This window comes from Pseudorca crassidens, chromosome 4, assembly GCF_039906515.1.
Source record: "Pseudorca crassidens isolate mPseCra1 chromosome 4, mPseCra1.hap1, whole genome shotgun sequence".
NCBI lineage: Eukaryota > Metazoa > Chordata > Mammalia > Artiodactyla > Delphinidae > Pseudorca > Pseudorca crassidens.
Window position 1 is genome coordinate 27,139,985 of NC_090299.1, and position 24,549 is coordinate 27,164,533.

The 24,549-nt window shown below is 36.5% G+C and overlaps 1 protein-coding gene across 20 annotated transcripts in view; it reads right to left on the reverse strand.

The window, feature by feature from the left end:
* The window catches only part of ANK2 (ankyrin 2), a 240,916-nt gene that overhangs the window by 202,271 nt on the left and 14,096 nt on the right, over nucleotides 1-24,549 (reverse strand). For all 20 annotated transcript variants that reach the window (XM_067735248.1, XM_067735265.1, XM_067735257.1 and 17 more), the window contains exon 2: nucleotides 3,564-3,665. In XM_067735248.1, coding sequence (XP_067591349.1) covers nucleotides 3,564-3,665 — 102 coding nt within the window. The remainder of the gene's footprint in view (nucleotides 1-3,563; nucleotides 3,666-24,549) is intronic.

Sequence of the window (24,549 nt, forward strand, 5' to 3'; positions counted from 1 at the left end):
ACTTCATTTCCCTAATCTCTATTTAATATACATTCTTGAATGGTAATAATAAAGAACCAACACCAGACAACATTTACTTTCTACCTAGTAAATTCAGGTGACTGAAGAGAGTCAATCTCATACTTTGTGTGGAGGTCAATTTTAATTTTTCTGATTCCTGGTAGACATACACAGTAACTGCAATTAGAATAGGTACACCTTAGAAAGTCCTTTCATATTTCATATTTAATTTACACTGCAACTCGGTGGTGTAAGATTGAATGTATTATTACTTTCTTGTTTTAGAGATTAGAAAAATGTCACTTTCTGAATTGAAATGACTTAACAAAAGTGGAGATGGAACTTAAACTGCTGGGCTCTAAGTTCTGTGTGGTTTCATGACATTTTGTTGCCTTCTCACAAAAATACATGTTCTTCCCCTTTATAGTAACATGCTAGTGGACAGTCGGCCACTACACGAAAAATATGTTAGGCAGTTAAAAACTTATCAAAGTAACTCAAGAAGTGAGGTTGGTCAATAAAGTGAATAAGATTTGAGTATTTACTGCTGAGAGTTTGTTTTTCTTTAAAAATAAACTCCAAGATCTTTTATAAGATTAAGATATTTCTTATACTTTAGGGTGAAGTGGACTTGGTTTGACTGAGGTTAACTTTATTTTCCTTGGGTTCATCTTTTGGTATCACTTACAATGATTTTACCAAATGAACTAATAGTTCTAACAGTTTCATTGCCTATTTTCCAGCATACTGCAAATTTAGAATGTTAATGAACTGATATTAAAATTGGGGGAATGTATTTAATATACTTGAAAAAAGTCTAAAATAACATGTGAAGGGACTTCCCTGGTGGCCCAGTGGTTAAGACTCCGCACTTCCACTGCAGGGGCACAGGTTTGATCACTGGTCAGGGAACTAAGATCCCGCATGCCATGCGGCCAAATAACTAAGTAACTAAATAAATAAAATTAACATGTTAAAAATTTTAAATATTTCATATTCAATCTCACAGGTAGCTTTGGAAGAATTTCATTTATCTATATCTATATAGGAATTTGGATGTTGTCTTTCTCTTTTAAAGTAACTAATGTATCTAAACTTCAAATTATTTGTTCAAAAGAACACTAAAAACATATCAAAAAGAGATTCATAATATAAGATGGATAAGAAATAGAGATGTAAAATATGTAAAATATGAAAATCTTATATATTGGGATAAAGGAATTTACTCTTATTCCATAGGTCAGGGTCAAGAACTATGTAAGGTCTGGGATTTTATCTCACCTACAAGCTAAAAAGCTTAACTGCTACTATTTCCTGATACTGGTAGAAGACATGAGTCTCCTGGATCAGAGACAATGGACTTTACAGTTCATGGCAAAAGGAGCGGCTGAGTGTCAATATGTTGCTTACACCAGCTCCCTATGCCCCCCTTCCAATCCCATGCGAGTGACATACAGGACCAGTGATGGATGCCTGGGCATGTTGTGGGTTGTTAAAGAAGAACATTAACCTTGGGGAATTCACAGCTTTTAAATTAAGAAAGAACAAGCCTACTTCTTATCTAGAGGAAGAAGTTACCTAATCCCTCTAGGTTGCTCACTGCAATCACTACCCTGAGAAATGCTCCAGATAAAGAGCATACAGGGCCTTTCATTCTTGACACACACAAAAGAATATATAGGGATGCTCAGGGTGACAGCAGACTGATATTCCCTACAGCAAGCACTCAATATTTTTTTTTTTAAATGTTGAACCTTCTTTTAATTTATTTATTTTTATTTTTGGCTGTGTTGGGTCTTTGTTTCTGTGCGAGGGCTTTCTCTGATTGTGGCAAGCGGGGGCCACTCTTCATCGTGGTGTGCTGGCCTGTCACTGTCGCGGCCTCTCTTGTTGCGGAGCACAGGCTCCAGATGCGCAGGCTCAGTAGTTGTGGCTCACGGGCCTAGTTGCTCCGCGGCATGTGGGATCTTCCCAGACCAGGGCTCAAATCTGTCCCCTGCATTAGCAGGCAGATTCTCAACCACTGCACCACCAGGGAAGCCCAACACTCAATATTTTTGATGCCACCGGAGTTACTCCTCTAAAGGATAAGAAATACTGCCATCGATGACAGTGCTTCTTAAGCCGGTTACTCTCAAGAGGAGCAAGGAAAATCCTGCACCCTTTGCAAAAGGCTTCAGGTAATTCTTATACAACTATCTTACTGACCTAAGCATTGGAAGCCATAGAAAGTTTGGTAGTGAAAGGAGTGCCATAATCATATTTTTATTTTAGAAAGATGACTCAAGACACAGTGTGGAGATTGACCAGAGTGGACAAGATGAAGATAGGACCTAATTAAGGAGGCTGTTACGGCAACCATGGTAAGTGACCGTGTTGTGAGTTAGTGCAAATTTGTGGATGTGGAAGATGAACTGAAAAAGGAGTGCTAGACTGGTGTAGGGGAGAAGACAAGGGTGGAGAGCTGTTGGAACTAACATTGGTGAGAAAACCAGCAGGTAGGAATTTGAGAGGAGAGTAAGTTTGAGTATGAAAAGATATCAGGTTGTTTTTGAAAAGCTGTACTTGAAAGGTATACTAATTTCAGGCGACTATAGATGGAACGTAACTGGGCTCAATATATATCAGAATATATATCAATATACATCATAGGCATTCTATAGATGATTTAGAATCCGCCAATAAAATTCATCTCCTATTAACTTAAAATTAGTCAGGATTATTCACTTCCCAGTCAGCTCTGTCTCACACACACACACACACACACACATACCCCACACACACCGATGTGCAACATTTAGCACACTGTATTGAATACTCTAGTCCACTAGACACTTTAATTCATGGCATTAAAATCTTAGTTAAAAATAGCACAAAAATCTCAACATCACTGGGACCAAATAATATCCAAATGTATAATATTGTCTAAAGTCCTTAGCGAGTGGATGTGATAAATAAATAATCCAAATACCTCATTTAAGCCAACAGTTGCAACCTCTTCTCATTCAAATTTATATTTTAAAACTAATTGGGGGGATTGTTTTGGTGGTCCTAGTCAGTGTAATAGAGCATAAAAAATAAATAAAGGCATAAAGTTGAAAAAATAAAAATAAAAAACTAATTAGGGGGAAAGGGAGGGATAATTTTGATTTTATCCTCTTATTTCTCTATCCCAAATTGTAACAATCAGTTACCCCTAAGTAAAAGGCATACAGCAAACAAGAAAAGAAGCCACAGTCTGGATAACTAGTTGATGATAAATGAGAAGTAAAACATCGTTCTTGGTCAACATTCCAGCTCAGGGCAGCCCAGATCATTTCATAGGCAAAACTGAGGTTCAATTATTTTTGGTCTATCTAATTTGCCAGCCTTATTAACTCTAGATACAACCATATGAGGCTTCAAAAGTTGGTAAGGAAGAAAAATGGACTTTCATAATTCTGAATTGCTGCTATCTGAGTAAATTCAACAAGCACACGAAAAAAGCTGGGCTCTTGGAATGTATCTGCAGGTAATAAGAGTGTTTTCAATGTATAATACAGAACCAGCGGCCGTGCTCTTACCTGGTTGCAGGTATTGATGTCTATGCCCCCCTTGAGATATTCCACTACTTTGTCTAAGTTGCCTGCTCTGGCAGCACGGAGGAAGCTTGCGTTGCTGTCAGACTGTGAGAAAAAGAAAAGACCTTTAGTGAAGTATTGATAACATGAAAACATATCAAAGACAGAAACACAAGAATGTTTGCACCATGCGTCAGAAAAGCTTCAGCTGCACTGTGTCCATCGACAGATGAAAAGATAAAGAAGATGTGGCACATATATACAATGGAATATTACTCAGACATAAAAAGGAACGAAATTGAGTTATTTGTAGTGAGGTGGATGGACCTAGAGTCTGTCATACAGACTGAAGTAAGTCAGAAAGAGAAAAACAAATACCGTATACTAACACATATATATGGAATCTAAAAAAATTTAAAAAAGGTTCTGATGAACCTAGGGGCAGGACAGGAATAAAGACGCAGATGTAGAGAATGGACTTGAGGACACGGGGAAGGGGAAGGGGAAGCTGGGATGAAGTGAGAGAGTGGCATGGACATATATACACTACCAAATATAAAATAGCTAGTGGGAAGCAGCCGCATAGCACAGGGAGATCAGCTCGGTGCTTTGTGACCACCTAGAGGGGTGGGATAGGGAGAGTGGGAGGGAGACGCAAGAGGGAGGGGATATGGGGATATATGTATACGTATAGCTGATTCACTTTGTTATAAAGCAGAAACTAATACACCATTGTAAAGAAATTCTACTCCATTAAAGATGTTAAAAAAAAAAAACAAAGAAAAGCTTCAGTTGCAAAATATTTCAATCCTGAGTTTAAAACACTGAATAATAATTCACAGTACAAGTCAGCAACTTCACAGTATTTCTAGAGAGTTGTTTAAAGACATTAAAGTCAATAGGAAATACACTCTGCTATATTAAAGAGTATAAAAGAACAACAAAAATAATTATTACCAATTTACTCCAACTCTTCAGCCACATTTGAAGATGAATTTACACTACCCCCAAATCCACTGTTATCCATGCATTTTAGCTTCAGGAAGCTAGTGACTCTATACTGAGCCTAACGTCGAGTTAAAAAACAAATGAAATAAGGTACTGGGTTTCTTCTTTCTCTTCCTTTACTGTTTGGTTTTCAGATGCATCTGAGGGAGAGCACTGAGTATGGGTCACCTGAAAGTCTGTCCTCATTGTAAGGGAATAACAGAAAGCTCCAAGGATGCTTCGAGGAAAGCAGATAGCACTAGTTGGCAAGTGTGGACTGGGCTGATGCAAATTTTGTGATCCCAGTGATTTCGGAAAAACAAGGTTAAATTTAAACCAGCTGACATAATACCAGGCTCAAATCTCTTGGTAAAGATGATCACTCTGGGTACAAATTGCTTTTAAAGTCCTCATCTTGCGCCCATTCCTCTCAAAATCTGATTCTGGGAGAACAGCTGAATTTCCCCCACAAAAAGTCTCGGGGAGGCTTCTCAAGAGATGTAGCCACAATTGCCCTGCCTCTCTGACCTGCTGACAAAGTCTGATTTTCAAACCTTAACACAAGGATGATGATAAGCCTTCATTAGGTTCCAAGACACTGGCATCATTTTATAGTTCTTTGGGTGGTACAACATCTGACTACAGAGAAAATGGTAACACGAAAAGGGACCTACTAGGAATTAAGATTCAGGTGGGGCAGCTCTTAATCCATCATTCTCCTCAGTAGGCCGCCCTGCCCTCTCTCGAAGAATGGACTTGGCCAGGGCCCTTGGCACACTCTGTCAGGCCTATTTATTGTGACTGCTGATGACGTACAGAGATAGAAATGTAAGCGTTTTCTCTGGGAGTCTCAAATACAGAATTATTTGCATACCATTAAAATGATTTACACAGGGGAAGACTGAAAACCCTAGGACGAAATTACCTCATATTTAACCCAAAACCACAATGGCGTATAAATTTACAAATAATATAGGTAATTTATGAGGATTTGAGAGGTATGACTGAAATCTACACATCTGGAATTCACGCTCGGAGTCCTGGTATGACTAACATGGCACTGTTTCTCCTCCCGCCTGCCCTGCTACGATGCCTCACGCTCCATCCTTCCTGAAAGCTGTGCCCATGGCAGGGTGCCCCAAGTATATCTGCAATGCTGCAGGGACTGAATTATGACTCATTTTTAAATGCCTATTCTATGAATGTATTTTGCGGCTTGCAGCAAATTCTAAATTCCAGGAAGATTTTCCGCCTTCAGGTTTCTTGCCGCAGTACTTAAAAGCGAAACATTATACTCTGCATCGTGTTCTGTCAATATCCCACAAGAAACATCATTTACTAAAAAACAACAAAAATTAAGTAATATTAGGTCACAGAAAGTATGACAAGGTTATTTCCCATAGATTTTTAAAATAAATGCACATGCTCTATACTATATTAAAGAGGATGCCTAGAAAATACTTCCATCTTATACATGAGGCTTCATAATTATAGGTAACATTTATGAGTGTTTACTGTGGGTCAGGCACAGAGCTAAGAAGTCATATGCATTTTATCATTATTACAATAATACTAGGAGAAAGGAACTATTATTACGCTCATTTAATAGGTGAGGAAAGAGGCTTGGCAAGTTTCCAAGGTCACATAATCTTTCAGTGAAGATTCAAGACTTAACCCATGTTTATCAGCCTCAAAGCTAGTCTTATCTGCTATTCTACCTCATCCCTGCAAAGTATCAAAGCAGATGTTAGTACAAATACCTAACCTATGAGCTATAAGTTTGTTTCATTTGCGATAACCTCAGTATGCCCTTGGTCTACATATTCGCTCTGAAAATCATGGCACTTGCTAAACAGAATGTCTTAGCTGGAGAGGGAATTCTTGGCAGACAGCCCTAGCCCCAAATTTATCAGCCATCTATGCACCTAGGAAAATGAAGAGCTGCCTTGAGACAAACTAATTAGAAACATACTCACTTGGGAATAAAGAAAGAGATGGTAAAGTACACACTGCATTTAAAAGCCAGTTGACTGTCTCTCTCTACATGTCTAACATGACTAAACTCATGAACTAAGATCAGGGTGCTCTATCATTCTTGTAAAAAAAAAAAAAAGAATGCCATGAACAAGTAGAGCCAGAAGGGAGCACCTGACCCTTTAGGGATGAAGAAACACCTGGAGACACCCTGTGGAAGCTTACAGAGGCAATTGTTGGTCTGAAGGGGGCTTCTGGCATCACGGAGGGGACTCTATTAGACCCTCTTAGAACCTTCTCTAGGGACTGGGCATGACATTGAGGATCGCTTTTGCTGTTACGTAAAAACAAGTTTTAATAACTATTTTTCTCTTTTCTGAATCAAACTCCTAAAAAGTAGAGGCAAGTCAAAGACTTACAGCCAGTCCCTGGAATTTTAGCAAAAAATGCTCCCAGTGCTTTGGAGGGGCTAGAGACAGTGGAAATGTAACATCTGAGCCATCCTGCCAGGGACCTCTTCAACAGTTGAGTCACAGTAGATTCTGCTATAAGTTGGATTCTTCTAGAACCCCATTAAGGGATTGAGTTTTCCCAAAGTGAGAAAATGTATTAGAAATGCATTTTGCAAATGCAAATAAGTGTGTTATTATAAAACGGTTCCAGAGCATGAGTTTCAAGAACAAAATTCAAATGAGACTTCAAAATTTATATGTAGATATTGACATCTTTGAAGGTTTTTTAAAGTATAGACCAGCATGGAAGTATATATTTTTCTCCTACTTCCACATAAACACATGCAAACCCTATGCTACAAAGAGGTCAATCTGTGATTAAAGCTCTTGACACAAGAGCTTAGGATAAACAGCAGTCAGTCTGGTTACCTTCAATCAACACAGAGATAAAAGAGGATTCAGGGACTCATGGTGAGAGATGCAGCAATTTTTACCATGCTATGTTTCCCTCTGAGTATGACAAAAGTAAGAATTTAAAAATTAAAATTAGGTATTAGTAGGGGAGAAGCATGCTTTCAAAATAGACTGTTGTCTCTTGCCTCAACCAGGAGATTTCACACATAAAAAGTACAAGAAAGAGAAAATGAGGCAATAGCAATTCGTTTGGGGTAAAAGTTTCAGACAAATAGACTAACCTCTTTCTGCTTTGCTGCTTTAGGTCCCTAGAACTCTCAATCCTAAAACCAATTGTACTTATGCCTATAAAGTGTGACTCTGGACGAGGCATTCAAATGCTGAGCTCCACTTATTTTAATCTGCAACAGATGGATGTCATTAAAACTTGTCCCCTTTTCAACCTGAGTGTGGCATCTCAAGCCGAGAAAGAAAAATTTCCTCTTCAGTTCTTCTTGACACAGTTCTGTACATTTTTGATCACAATGTTAGAAAAACAATACTTTCTCAGCATCCAGCAGGGTGGACATGAAACGCAAGGAGGAATGTGCATTCACAGAGCCACATTATGTCCTAAACGAGTGTTTCCCCGAAGGGTCCAGGGGCACACTCACAGAGATTCATGAGTTTGCTCCAAGATTTTGTAAAACTTCTATGCTTACAGTTCAGTAACAACCTAAGAAGGAGAATATAAGCATGTCCCAGGTCATCTAGATGGCTACCCTTTAACTGAGTACAACCATATAATTTTGATATATGCCTTTGTGTTTATAATTCAGTGCATAACAGTTGAAATAGGGATGGAATATAGACAGATGCATGGGATGCAAAATATTTTGCCATGGGACTGAGACTGATCAGAGAATCTGGCCATCATACAAGGTAGGATGTACCAAAAGAACCTGAGCACAGCACTCAGTAGCACATTAAAGCTTCAAATAACAACAGGCTCAGGTGCTATCTTTGTAGGGTCCAACTTACCTGGACTATTACCAGTGACTGTAACAGAAAATCCAGAGTAAAATGTTTTTAGTTCCCAATTGCAGCTTTTACTGGATTAGGTACACATCTTTACCACAATACTAATTTCATCTCCAAGTAAATGAAGAGAGCTTTGAATGATTATCAAATGGCATGCCATTAAAATTGGCATTGACAAAGTTCTCTATCACTTTAACTATTCTGAAGAAGGAAACAAAACCTCAAATGTATTAATAATGGTTGTACAACATGCTTATAGAAACGTACACTCTATATTATTTTCACTGAAGTCAAATTCAGAAATGTATTATAGAAATCTGAGGTTAAATCTTTTTACTGTTAAATCCAACATCTGTGATTTAGTTTTAGACAATCCTATCCATTCTATTACATTGGTGTTATTTATTTGAATAACACTAGTTTTGTAGTTCTGTTCATGCTTAATTTGTACAACTTTCTTTTTAACAATGGTCTAAGAGTTTAAGGAATATTATGTAGTTTTATTTTTACACTTAAATTAACTCTATAGGGAATTCCCTGGCGGTCCAGTGGTTAGGACTCCATGCTCTCACTGCCAAGGGCCCAGGTTCAATCCCTGCTCGGGGGAAATTAAAATCCCACAAGCCTCACAGCATGGCCAAAAAAAAGAGTCTTTTTTAATTAAAAGAAAAATAAATTAACACTACAATAAAAATAACAGCACTGGAGGTCACAAACTTTTTTTATACTTCAAAAGAGAGGAATACATTATTCAAGTTTGAGAAGCAGGCATCCTCTAGTGTGAGTCAGCCACCAGCCTCAACTACCCTAGGGAGTGACATGGGGCACCTCGCCTCACAGCCCCTGGCTTATCCTGTACCCTCCACAAATATTTGCTGACTGATTAACCACAGGAAAGCACATGCTCCTTGTGGAATTTAGGGAATTTGCTTATTTTCTTAGGATGCAGTCATTCCTTTGTAAAAACAGGGTCATTTACCTGCCTACTCCAAGATCCACATTTTTATAGTAATACAAAATAAATAAAATATATTAAAATCACTTGAGGGGAAAACCTTTAATACATACATAATGAAATAAGGGACATATCTACAATTCCTTAGGTCTTTTCCTAGGAATGTTGGATAAGTTAAAACCATGTCCAGCAAATCACGAGTTGTATGATCTTGAGTCTTTGTGGGTCTTAATTTCCTTATCAAAAAATAAATGTATTTTATAGAGTTGCTGGGAGAATGAAATAAGATTTGAAGATGCTTAGCTCAATGACAGGCACAGAGGACACTGACCGAGATTTTTAATAATTGTAGTTTTTCTTGTAAATGATAAAGGCAAAACAACAATGACAAATCAAAGGATAGATGCATACACATTATCTTCTTTAAATAAAAAGGTTGTTGCCAGAAGACCAGAGTGTTTAAAAATATTTTGCTGTGTGCAGGTACAAAAGGACAAAAAAGAAAGCAGAACTGGGTGTGGTCTGTCTCCAAAGATGAAGATTTTACAAAACACCCTCTTTGTGATATATGAATGCTTTCACTTAAATAATCATACTTTTGTATAGGGACTGCTGGATTGTTTAAATGTTTTAGCTCTTTTAGTAGCTCCAATTGTTATCACTATCTTGTCATAAACCAAAAATTGGGGGGCAACTGAGAACCGCACACTAGATGTACTGAAATATTTCAGAAAGAAGTCCACAAGTTGCCTTCCTGCAGTTAGAACATATAAATGACCAGTAAAACACTTTATACCACGAAATCCTACTTAATTTCAATTCAGCTGGACACTAATAACAAAAATTGCTATAAACCATATGTTTGTACACTGTAGCTCAACCACGCTGATTAAGCTCCATTTTTAGCATCATTTCAATAGGTCTTTACACTGCTATTAAATGGGAAATGCAGAAGGAGCTATGATCTTCAGAAAGAAATAATGCAATTTCTCTAAAGACTGTTCCTACTTCAATGACCTATGTTTTAAGAAAATTGGTTCAGGCATAGGTATTTCTATTTCACTTTTAAAATGTTACTTAACAGACTTCCCTGGTGGTCCAGTGTTTAAGACTCTGTCCTTCCAATGCAGGGGGTGTGGGTTCGATCCCTGGTCAGGGAACTAAGATCCCACATGCTGCATGGTGAGGTCAAAAAAATAATAATAATAATGAAATAAATGTATTTTTAAAAATAAAATAAAATAAAATGTTACTTAAGACAATTAATGATTAACACATAAAATATCAAAACAATAACTAAATTCTGCCTGCATATTTTAAGCAAATATCTTTTTGATATGTGAGATCATTTGAAATTACACTTTTATATAAAGACAAAGTTTGTTTTCCCTTAACTTAGTATTACACTTTGACACTGATTATTCACTAGCATGCTAAAATTATTTCATTATCAGTTGTTGGAAGCCATCCTGGAGTCCCTGCGCCGTGACAAAGTCATGATGCAATCAAAGGCAGGACTGCGAAGCAGCACTGTGCCAGGACGGTGGACTACATCTCTACTGATTTGTTTGGCTGTGTTAAGCTTATATATGGAAACAGCACAAGGGGGATTTGCGCCCAGGGTTAGGAAAACGAGAAAAACTACTACCCCCCCCCACTATTATTATCACAAAATGGAAAGTACCTATTTCAGTCCCAGGAAACTGGGAACGCAATACACAATCTGGAAATATAGGGATGTTCCTATGGAAAACGCCCCCAACTGAACAACAGTGGCCCCTACGAAGGGGTTGTTGATGATTTTGCTTTCCTATGGGTCCACTAATAAAGAAAGGTTAATACTCCGGCAACAATTGGCGGGTGATAAACAGGAGCGTAGGAGGTATTGTAAGTGCTACTAGTGCAGTCAGGTACACAGGAACTGTAGGATATATTGTAAATATTTTCAAGGCACTATTCAAAAAACTTGCCCATGCAGAAAGAACACGAAGCTTGCACTTGTGTAATAAAGACTTACATAATAGCTTGGCTTAACTACTAGAAAATAACCTGCAACTAATGAGAACTTGGGGAAGTATCTTGTTCGTACATCTAGAAACTGGGGAGGTTTTCAGAAAACTGATAAAAATATTTTGAGGTTAGAACATGTTGAGATTTTGTACATGATGATGAAACCTGCCTACATATAAATACCTGCTCTGAAAAATAAATGTATGCTCGATGTGCTGACATCTACAAAGGGTGTCAGGTCTTATTTCCTTGGCCGACGCCGTCCATCCCTCAGGTTTCCCTGGACTTGTTGGAGCTGGACTCCAACAATCAGTGTCTTCCCTGAGATTATCATCCATGAAAAGAAAAACTGCCTATAGCATACCAATTCCATCCCTTTCAAAGCATTAAGAATATTTTGCAATACTATGTAGAGATTCATGAATCCCTTGTACAATTCTTACACTTCAAAAAAGAGTCAATCTAGAATATTACATAGCAGTGGGAACAGAAGTGAATGAACCATATCCACATGGAACATCGACAGATCTCACACAAAAAAAAGGCTAAGCAAAATTAGTCAGACCCAAAAAGGACATCTTTATGATTCCATTTATTAAAGTTCAAAAACTGACAAAACTAATCTATACTGTTAGAAGTCAGAACAGTAGTTTCTGGAAAGAGGCAGAAAGGGCCTTCTGGTTGCAGGTAATATCATAGTTACACCTGCTCATTCTGGGTGTTGTTAAATGCGTATGTAAATTTTGTGAGAAATATCAAGATAAACAATATAATTTATGCATTTTTCTGCATGTTTGTTATAATTAAATGAAACATTTACTTTAAAAAGATGGCAACACTGAAAAATAAGTTGTTCCTAACTTACACAATAGTGACAAAAATCACTGAAGAGTAAATAGATGAAAAAATTAGTATTCAAAAGCAGCATCTTTTTCTTACTATGGAGGCAATTTTTCTAAGGCAGACTATTCATATTACGCAAGGCTTTTAATGAAAATTTGATTTGCATATATTTAAGGTGCTACACAGTCTAAGAGAAAATGCAGGCTACTAAATGCCCACGGCTTTGTGCTTGAACTCCGAAGAAGGTTGTTGCTAACTCAAATTCTACAGCATCTTTTTATTATACTGTACAAATAGTACTCCTCTGGTCTTCAAAAATATTTACTACAAATCCAAGAAGACCAGGTCTGGTTCAGAGATCTCGGTTGTTACGCCTTCTGGGATAAATATAAGTAAGTTCTAAGACACAATTTTATACCTTAAAAAAATTTCTGTACACTCACTTTGTGTCACTCACTTTTCTGAAAACTGAATCAAAATAATAATGTGATGATATCTTTCTCAATAAATTAGAAATACTGCAAGAACACAAAACTAGTAGGAACAAAAACCCTAAATCAGAAAAAAAAGTTGTGATATATATTTGATAACTATTTTATACTTCAGATTCCCTGTGATTTTGAAATTTTTACATGCTTATATATTTTTATAGATATTCATTTAAAAATAATTATCGAACAGAAGAAATAGGAATTCCTGAGTTAGTATGTTATGAGATAGTAAAAGTCTAACTTGCAAAGTAACTGTTCTGCTGACATGAGTTTGGTTCCATAAGATGTTTCTACAACTAGGCTCAATTCGAAGATATCAATACAATGAGACATTAAAACTTTCACTAAAATGAGAACTTTTACAGAGATAGGTAGAAACTTTCTTAAGTTTCTTAACTTAACTTGCTTACATCTCAGTTTCCTACTGAACATCATAAGTTGAAAATTTAAGCAACTTCTCCTAAGGCAGGGAAATCAACAAGTTTTGATTACTTGTATTCTAGACATATGTTCTGCCTACGACTCCAAAACACCTACAGAACTCAGAAGTTCTGTCACAAAATAAAACACATCAATTTTTTTCTGAATTTAAATGGGAAAATGGTAAATTTGTAGATGGAGATATCTGTGGCTCCTCCACAACATTTACAAATCTAAGAAAATCAGAATAGTGAGGGAAACATTTTGCTGTCGCTGTAGTCAGACACCAGATTAAATAATTGGAGGTTCATCTTAAAAATTTAAATTGAAGAACACTGCAACTGAATGCTTCAGATTGCCTCAAAGGATAAGATACTCTTTGAGAGGCTTCAGTTACATCAACAGATTTTTCTTTTTAACATCTTTATTGGAGTATAATTGCTTTACAATGGTGTGTTAGTTTCTGCTGTATAACAAAGTGAATCAGCTATACATATACATATATCCCCATATCCCCTCCCTCTTGTGTCTCCCTCCCATCCTCCCTATCCCACCCCTCTAGGTGGTCACAAAGCACTGAGCTGATCTCCCTGTGCTATGCGGCTGCTTCCCACTAGCTATCTATTTTACATTTGGTAGTGTATATATGTCAATGCCACTCTCTCACTTCATCTCAGCTTACCCTTCCCCCTCCCGTGTCCTCAAGTCCATTCTCTACGACATGAACAGATTTAAGACATTATTGCTTTGGTTAGGTAAGCACCTTAATGATTGCTTTAGCTATTAAACTATTTATCAGGAGTTAATATTTCTTCCTAAAGAGCTTATCATGCTTTGAGAAAATGGCATATGATTAGGAGATTATGACACCCCACTTTCATCACTGGTTCCTCTTGAGGTAGAAGTATCTTGTCACACCATGGTTTAATGTCATATACAACCACTAACACTATTGGGTGAACTGATACATTTGAAAAGTTCTGCTTTACCTTTTTTTTTTTTGACTTTTTAAAAAAGTTTTTTACTGGGGTATAGTTGATTTACAATGTTGTGTTACTTTCTGCTGTACAGCAAAGTGAATCATATACATATACATGTATCCACTCTTTTAGATTCTTTTCCCATATAGGTCATTACAGAGTACTGCTTTACTTTTTATGTTCAAAATGTTGACAATGCAAAGACAAGCAAAATATTCCACAAATCTTATACTGAATATTATACTTTCTCTATAATACTCCCTAATATTTTCAATAGCTAAAGTAACATGTATATCTGCATTTAACATGCCAACAATAAAAATAATGAAAATCTAGAGCTCCACAACAGAAATTTAATAACACATATCACATCTATATAGGACTGAATTCTAAACGGTTCTCTATTATTGCTTTGGGATCTCCAACTGGTTTTGTGTGTAAAATAATGAAGCATTATTTTTAAAACAATCTGTATCCGAGGTCTAATATCTTTCCTAATTTTCAATGAGCTGGACATCTCTGTAAAAATGTTCTGCCAGCATCTTAAACTCAAATGAACATGGGCCAAAACATGGAAGAGCTTATCAAGCTTTTATGCTATGTACACAAATCTCCAAAGGAATTTCCCTTTGGCCCACAGCTGGCCATAAAAAGAGTAGGTTTTATAAATGAATAATAACCTACTATAATAATACTTGGGTCAGGAGAAAAAAGAGAGACCTTTTGATATAATTTGGCAACAATAGTTTATTTAATGCTTTCTTTAAGAAATCTTCTCTACAGGAAACTCTTCATTCCCTGACTAATCAGTGTGTTAAAATACTACAGGGCATTTGGAAGGAAAGATATATTAGAGTTTATCCCACTGCTATACTTAAGTATCAGGATAAATGGAACTGAATTAGGTTTTAGTCTCCTTTGAAGGCCTTTAGAACTGTCAGGATATGAAAAAACCAAACCCAACCAAGTGAAAATATCTTTCATCAATTCTTTATTATGTCAGGCATCCGACAGTGTTAATTTACTATTGCCCCCTTGAGGTAGGCACCGAATTTCTATCCCCATTGGTCTGATTATTCATCTTCAGACCATCTGCTCTGAAGCAGACATCACTCAAACAGAAGCAGCTTCATGACACAGCACAGATGAGGTGCTGACCGCAGCCCCACGTACTGCACACACTAAAACGTAGACTGTTTCTCTTGCATCGAATTATTCAAGATGCAACAACAAGAAAATACACTCTTGCAATGAAAGCTTCACAATGGCTTACCTCATTATATGACCACTATTTTAAAAGAACTTGCATATATTTTTGTATCCTTACACTGTTGATTTTAGTGTAGCCCTGTTAACATGCACATGGAAACAGAGAAGGGCTTTCTGTTTACCACAGTTCAGTGTACATCTGTAGTTGTCAGTCAGATGGATTTTCTAGGGGGTATCACTTAATTACAGCTCAGCAAACACACACAGTAACAACCCGACTGTCTTGTTTAAATGTAATTCTGAACTCATACTGTTTTCAAAAAAGACTAATTTAGAGAAAAATGCATCAAAACTGAGCTGTTAACTCAATTTTTTTATTTTACTTTTTTGAGTGCATAAGTTCTGCAATATTAATGTCTACTCCAGAATAAATAAGAATTTGAATTCATCACTTTCTAAAAAAAAAGTGATTCAAGATCACTTTTTGTTCCAAGACAATATTTTAATTTTATAGGAATAATAGACCCAAGAACTCTATTTGTGCCACCCTTGGAGTTTCTATGTTTTTGGAAATCTTTCTAATTACTGGGTGTCAGAAATTTCAGCATGATAATCATGTTGTTTATTAGAAATAATCTGTGTCCCTTTGGTTAAACTGCTATTAAGTTCATTGTCATCTGTAAAATGCAAAAGCCCTTCTTTCTAATGTGCATATAATTTTTGAGAAGTTGTTTATTCAACCCATTCTCCTAAGTAAGTCGGTCCCAAAGGAGCATGCACAGTTTTCAGACTCTTTTGCACATTTCTGATGATCTACATGGAAAGCAAAATTGTAATTCTCAAAAAATCTGCATCATCCTAAATGTAATATAGAAAATCATTTTTACATTCATTTCTTGACCCTCACCATGCTGGTCCTTGATGAATGTCAACAGACCTGTTAAAAATTAAATTAAATTTTTTAAAAACCTAAAGAATATGCAACATGTATGCTGTATAAGAAGTAAATAACTTCCAGTTTGACTCACTTTATTCACTTGATTAAATTTCTGAAAAGATCTATAGTTGTACCTATCTAAACGTGTACATATTGGAAAAATCACAGCTTTAGGGGACTTCCCCGGTGGTGCAGTGGTTAAGAATCTGCCTTCCAATGCAGGGGACGCGGGTTCAATCCCTGTTCAGGGAACTAAGATCCCACATGCTGTTGCAGGGCAACTAAGCCCACGCACCACAACTACTGAACCCGCACACTCTAGAGCTCGTGTGCCACAACTAGAGATAAGCCCGTGCGCCACACCAAAAGATCTCGCGTGTCACAACGAAGCTCCCTCATGCCACAACTAAGACCAGACATAGCCAAATAAATAAATAAATATTTTTTTAAAAATCATAGCTTCAGTTTGGAAAAAAGTGAAAATAAATTAGTCAAACAACAGATTATTTTGATAACAAATATTATATATAGAATGGCTAAACAGCAAGGTCCAACTATATAGCATAGGGAACTATATTCAGTATCCTGTAATGAACCATAATGAAAAAGAATATATATATTATATATATATATATGAAACTGTCACTTTGCTATACACCTGAAACTAACACAACATTGTAAATCAACTATGTTTCAATACAAAATAAATTTTAAAAAATTAGTTAAAATAATTTAACCAGCTCTTAACAACCAGGCTAAGACAAATTTTTGGAAGCACCTATTGTATGCCCGGCAGTGAGCAAAGGATTAATGTAGAAAAAATAAACATGATCCATCCCCTCAAAAGATTTTAAGGTCTGCATTAAAAAAAATTTTTTTAGCTGCAACATAGTCCATGAATTAGATAGAAATGGGTAAAAGTGGATCCAGGGAGATCCATTTAGAGACAGTAGTCCAAGCAATAGATGCTTGTTTTGTTTTACAAATATATTTTACATTTAGATAGAGAGTAGGAATAGCAACATAGTATTTTATAAAGTTCCTGGTGATAAGTTAGGTGGAAAACATAGCAGGCACAGGGACTAATGAGTGCAACATCATAGTGGTAGGAAAGAACACAGTATGAAGAAAATTATAAGTAATGCAGTGTGTGTGAATTATAAAGATCATGTTGGAAATGAGAAAAGTAAAAGTCTCAAAGTAAGGCAGGGCCCAGACCATGAATGTTCTTATATGTCGTCATAAGAAGGCTGAGCATTACCCTCTAAGTGAAAGGACAGGAAAAGCCAAGATCAGAATACTGTTTCAAAATAATCACCCTATAACATATGGAAGATGAGTTAGAGGGGAGTCTGTGAGACAATCTGGGATACTATTGCAACAGTTCTGGCGAGCAGTATGTCAGGGACAGCAATGTGAAAAAAGTAACGATTTGTCATAGATGTAGGGAAAAGAAGCTATAAAACTTGGGGAAATTGAATTTAAGCGTTTATGGAAAAGAAATTAAGGAAAATTTGGCAACATCTAGCTTTGGCGTGTAATGAGCGACATTACTAATCAAGACCAGAAATCTGGGGAAACAGAATACCCTAAAATTGGAGAGAACACAATAGCTTGGTTTTGGTCTGGTGAAATTTGATGTGCTATCACGGCATGGTAGTGTGTTGAGAATGCAAGACTAAAAAATCCAGGAGAGGATATGGACTACCGACAGAGGCCACAGCCTAACCTCTGGGAGATGGTCTGGTTTTTTTGCAGCAATACTGGTTTTTGCTTCATTCCTTACCATTTCTCTGTCAATAAAACTCCTAGGAATAGGGAAGCACTTCTTGTATTGCCTCTGGAAGCAGATACTGTTGACCTATCAACATCTTGCATGAAATGCCAGGAAGTGCTGATAAAATAAAAAATTGCAAGATCTATGTATACTGCAGTATATGTGTATACTTATACACCAGTGAGACTAAAACAGATTTCTGTACAGGAGATTTCGCATGAGCTCAGAATACTAATTTCATGCAGCTGACATTTCCCTGAAAGACCAGGGTACAACTGAGCTATTGCTTTATCCACAATGGATGTGACCTGCTATAACTTTCTAAATTTACCCTTGTGCTATGAACTGCAATTGTCTAGACTAGTTTGAGCTATTCAATTCTAACTCTATGCAAGGTAAAGAGCTTCCGTAACTTTACAATGAAATGTAAAAAGAGGATGGAAAACTGGCTTTGAAAAGGAATGTGTTAAATTAATTACAGTACATGACACATGGCAGTGGAAAAAGATGAGCAAATCAAGTATTTGTAGCGTGCACTGCCTTTTTTCTTTTTTTTAACATTTTAGCTTATACTACAAAATCCCTCAGTTGGAAATCAGTCAATAAAAACCCCTCTGGTTATTACTGCATTTCAGAGAATATGTGAACTTCTTCTGAGGCAGCTATCAAAACAAATTCTTGATTTGTTGGGGTAAGAGCATTGGCATCAACTCCAAAGAGAATTTTGAAAAGTAAGGAAACTCAAAATTTAAACATAACTAAAAACAAAAATAGGGTTAATTTATCTCATGAAACTAAGCTTTGGTTCAGATGCCCAGGACCATTTTTTTAAAAAATCGGGCTTAAGCCAGCCAGGTTTCATGAGAAATGGAGAATTCTCTGTTAGTTGTTTTTTTATTATTTGACTTCTACGAGAAGTTGTATTAAGTGGATCTATGGGTGTATTTCCCAGAGGCTTGGGATAACTTCTTCACAACACCCTTCCAACCTACCCTTCTCCCCTCAAGTTTGACCAAGTTCCTTTACTCTGGGGTCCCATAACACGCTGAGAATTCAGTCATTCATAAAGGTTTGTTGACTACTAGTTATAAGCACAACACTACACTAGATATTGTGAATGGCTCTAGCAGGATCCCCAAATTATCTGTTTACACATGTATCTCCTCAGCTAGCCTGGCCCTCCAGGATAGATGAGGCCATGACTTCCTCACCTTTGTGTCTCCACTGCCCAGCACAGGGCCCAACACAGAGTAGATCAATAAATACTTGTGGAAATAAAACAAAATAAAGGAAGAAGTTCAACAAAGTGAAGGTGGACAAATAGGCACATGAAGCATCATTGGTCTGTATGAATTAAACTAGTGAAAAGTTTGGCGAATCAAGTAAATTTTTGCAGACTTACTAAATTTAAAAACTTGATTTAAAATCCTGATTAGCAAAATTTATACTTGTTATGTTAATTCTATTAGATAACCACAATAAAACCAAATCCTGTCTAACTCTTCCTAAGGGTAAGTGAATAAAGAATAATGGGTCAGCATGCCCGCCGTCTGTATAATTATTATCTTACAGTTGAAATCATGGGAAAATGACTATACTTAGCAATGGAATTGATTAGATAGGTTATGGAGCTCAACATTCTCTGACCTTAATTAGTTTAACAGATAATTGCCAACTGTGACATTAGTAATGAAATTAAACATAGAAAGAAATGGTATCATACTGATACTGACTACACAGAACCATTAGTATCCTGTTTCTCAGAAATAAGAAACTATAATTTTGTTCTTTTCTGGGGGGAAAACTTTACATAGAGCAATAACATAAGCTTTTATTATTGTAAAAATTATCCAAAGAAGAGGGGAATTACTGAATGCATAACAACATATGGTAATATATTGCACTATCCCCAGAAGTTATAGTAAGACTAACTTCTAAATAAAAGAGATCATTGGTATGTTTAAATTATTCGATGAAGATACAGAGGAGAGAGGCTGTTTCCTTTTAGAATTATTATGCATGTAAAATTCACCTCACTTCAGTCATAGGTAAAACTATATATTTAATTCTACCTCAACATTCTCATATAAATACCTACCTGTAATACGACATGTAAAATTAAACTATCCTATTTGTGCATATGTGTATGTGTGGTATATGTGTGTAAGAATGTGTGTGGAGAGTGGGAGAGTCATATATCCCACCAGTCAGAACAAAATTATAACGTCTCTTGAAGACAGAAACTATGTTTTATAATTCTAGAATTTCCAAAGCATAGTTTACTGCCTAAAATATATTAGCCAATAAAGATGATTATGATGACAACAGAACCTTGGGAAGAACATTATCATATTTTTTAGTCCTATGCAAAGCTGAGAACAGGTAACATAGATGCAAGATATTCTAGTTTTAATTGCTCAAAACTTAAATTTAGAAATTAAAGAAAAGTTAGATTACTTTTGTACATATAAAAATATAGCATTAGAACTTTTTTTGCAAAGCAGTAAACTGTAGCCACAAAGACCTCATTTGTCCACCAAAATTAACTTAGTTGATATATAAACATTTTCTCTTAAAAATTAACACCATAGAACCTTATTTTTGGTCCTTGACTAAGAAGCAGGTGGCAGGCTACATTTGTCTTAGTAATTAAAGGCCAAAACTTGTGAAACTAAAAGATACTAAGATTTTCATTCAAAAGATGTTTAGCCATATATGAAAAACTCATAGCTAACATCATAGTCAATTGTGAAAAGCTGAAAGCATTTCCTCTAATCAGGAACAAGACAAGGATACCCACTCTCACCACTTTTATTCAATATAGTATTGGATGTCCTAGGCAGAGCAATCAGAAAAGAAAAAACTAAAATGAATCCAAATTGGAAAGGAAGAAGTAAAACTGTCACTGTTTGCAGATGACATGACAGCATACATATAGAAAATCCTAAAGATGCCACCAGAAAACTACTAGAGTTCATCAATGAATTTGGTAAAGTTGCAAGGTACAAAATTAATATACATAAATTGTTGCATTTTGATACATTAACAATGAAATATCAGAAAGAGAAATTAAGGAAACAATTCCATTTACCATCACATCAAAAAGAATAAAATACCTAGGAATAAACCTACCTAAGGAGGTAAAGGACCTATACTCAGAAAATTCTAAGACACTAATGAAAGAAACTGAAGATGACACAAATAGATGGAAAGATATACCATGTTCTTGGATTGGAAGAATTAATATTGCTAAAATAACCATACTGCCCAAGGCAGTCTACATATTCAATGCAATTCCTATCAAGATACCAATGGCATTTCTCACAGAATAAGAACAAATAATTTTAAAATTTGTATGGAAACACAAGAGATCTCAAATAGCCAAACAATCTTTTTGTGTGTGTGTGTGTGTGTGTGTGTGTGTGTGTGGTACACGGGCCTCTCACTGTTGTGGCCTCTCCCATTGCAGAGCACAGGCTCCGGACGCGCAGGCTCAGTGGTCATGGCTCACGGGCCCAGCCACTCCACGGCATGTGGGATCTTCCCGGACCAGGGCACGAACCCATGTCCCCTGCATCGGCAGGCGGACTCTCAACCACTGCGCCACCAGGGAAGCCCCCAAACAATCTTGAGAAAGAATAACAGAGCTGGAGGAATCATATTCCCTGACTTCAGACTATACTACAAAGCTACAGTAATGAAAACAGTTTGATACTGGCATGGAAACAGACACATAGATCAATGGAACAGAATAGAGAGCCCAGAAATAAACCCACACACTTATGGTCAGTTAATCTACAACAAAGGAGGCAAGAATATACAATGGAGAAAAGACTCTTCAATAAGTGGTGCTGGGAAAACTGGACAGCCACATGGAAAAGAAATTAGAACATTCTCTAACACCATATACAAAAATAAACTCAAAAGGCACTAAATCCTAAATGTAAGATTGGAAACCATGAAACTCCTACAGGAAAACAGGCAGAACACTCTTTGACATAAATTGTAGCAATATCTTTTTGGATCTGTCTCCTAAAGTAAAGGAAATAAAAGCAAAAATAAGCAAATGAGACTTAATCAAACTTAAAAGCTTTTGCACAATAAAGGAAACCATCAACAAAATGAAAAGACAACCTACTGAATGGGAGAATGTATTTACAAATGATATTACTGATAAGGGGTTAGTATCCAAAATATATACAGAGCTCATACAACTAAACATCAAAAAACCAGACAACCCAATTCAAAAATGGGTAAAAGAACTGAATAGACATTTTTTTCCAAAAAGGAAATGCAGATGACCAACAGGCACATGTAAAGATGCTCGACACATCACTAATCATCAGGGAAATGCAAATCAAAATCACAGTGAGATGGGCTTCCCTGGTGGCGCAGTGGTTGAGAGTCCGCCTGCCGATGCAGGGGACACAGGTTCGTGCCCCGGTCTGGGAGTATTCCACATACCGCGGAGCAGCTGGGCCTGTGAGCCATGGCCACTGGGCCTGCGCGTCCAGAGCCTGTACTCCGCACGGGGAGAGGCCACAGCAGTGAGAGGCCCGCATACCGCAAAAAAAAAAAAAAAAAAAAAAAATCACAGTGAGATATCATCTCACACCTGTCAGAATAGCTCTCATCAAAAAGAACACAAATAAAATAAAAGAAAAGAAAAGAACACAAATAACAAATGGCAAAAATGTGGAGAAAAGAGAACCCTTGTATACTGTTGGTGGGAATGTAAATTGGTGCAGCCATGGTGGAAAACTGTAGCGTGGTTTCTCAAAAAGCTACAAATGGAGCTACCATATGACCCAGCAATTCCACTCCTGGGCATATATCTGAAAAAAACCCCAAAAACATGAATTTGAAAAGATACATGCACCCCAATGTTCACAGCAGCATTATTTACAATTGCCAAGATATAGAAGCAACCTAAGTATACATCAACAGATGAATGGATAAAGAAGCCATGGTTTATACATACAGTGGAATACTACTCAGCCATAAAAAAGAATGAAATTTTGCCATTTGCAGCAACATGGATAGACTTGGAGGGTATTATGCTCAGAGAAATAAGTCACACAGAGAAAGACAAATACTGTATGATATCACTTATATGTGGAATCTAAAAAATACAACAAACTAGTGAATATAACAAAAAAGGAGACTCACAGATATAAAGAACAAACTAGTGGTTACCAAATGGGGAGAGGGAAGAAGGAGGGGTAATTGGGGTAGAGGATAAAGAGAAACTATTATGTGTAAAATAAGCTAAAAGGATATAATGTACAGCACAGGGAATATAGCCAACATTTTATAAATTTATTTGTAAATGGAGTGTAACCTTTAAAAATTGTGAATCACTATATGGTATTGTATACCTGTAATTTATATAATATTGTACATCAACTATACTTCTATAAAAATTAAAATTAAAAAAAAAAGATGTTTGGATTGTGCCATTTCTGAGTAACAATGTTTAACATGAGAACCCAGCACATAATGTGAAGCTTGAAGAGAACTTGGGTATATATTAAAATCCTGTGGCATCCCTGCAAGGTACAGTCCTTTATAGTTGGAGAAGCTCCACTTCTATTTGGTTTCTTTTTCCCACATATAAGAATTGTGGCATATTTCAGCAATTGAGTTCCCTCTACTAATAATACCTTTTCATAGATGTAACTATTAATTTAGCATGAATTATGTAAAGTAATCATTACAAAAATTTAGCCTGACGTAAAGCCTTTCTCTTCTGGTTATGATTTCAAGTAAGAGAATTAATTACATGTGTTTTGATTGGGGTGACTACACTTTTGTTCACTATATTTTGCTTGAAGATAATTGTCAAAGTCACATTGAGCAAGTCAATTTTTTATCATTTTTACATGATTTGTTTATATTTATGTAGTTTTAGTGATTTTTTTACTTAAATTTAAAAAATATTTTCTTACAGAATATGAACTGACATACACCGTATTAGAATTTTACATGCCACCTAGACTTGCTTTTTCTTTTAAGCCATTCATCTACTCATGAGACTCCATGACATGCAGCTTGCTTTGGGTGCATACACTCTGGCTGCTCAACTTCTTGAAGGAATGAATAATAGTTTGTACCTTTTGTCAAAAAGTTTGTACTACTGTACGTACTACTACAATATTAATGTAGTATGTCAAAACATTTATAGTCTCATTTAATCCTCATAAAGCACCCAACTGAAGAAACTGAGGCTTAGTGAGATTAAAGCACTTGTCCACAGATATTTGGAATAAATGTCAGAGTTGCAATTGGTACCCAGTCAGTCTTACTACAGAGGCCATGATCATACCACCGTGTGGTACCACTCCCCTAGCTCCACCCAAAGATGCCAAATACCTTTCCACTGTTGAATGATTTGTAGAAGTGTCTGCTGCTTCCTCTTCTGGGGAAAAACTACTGCAATCACATTCCTGGCCTCAGTGATCATGTTATGATTGCCCTTGATGCCCAATTCCCTTTCCTGTGCTAGGGGCAGGGCCTAAAG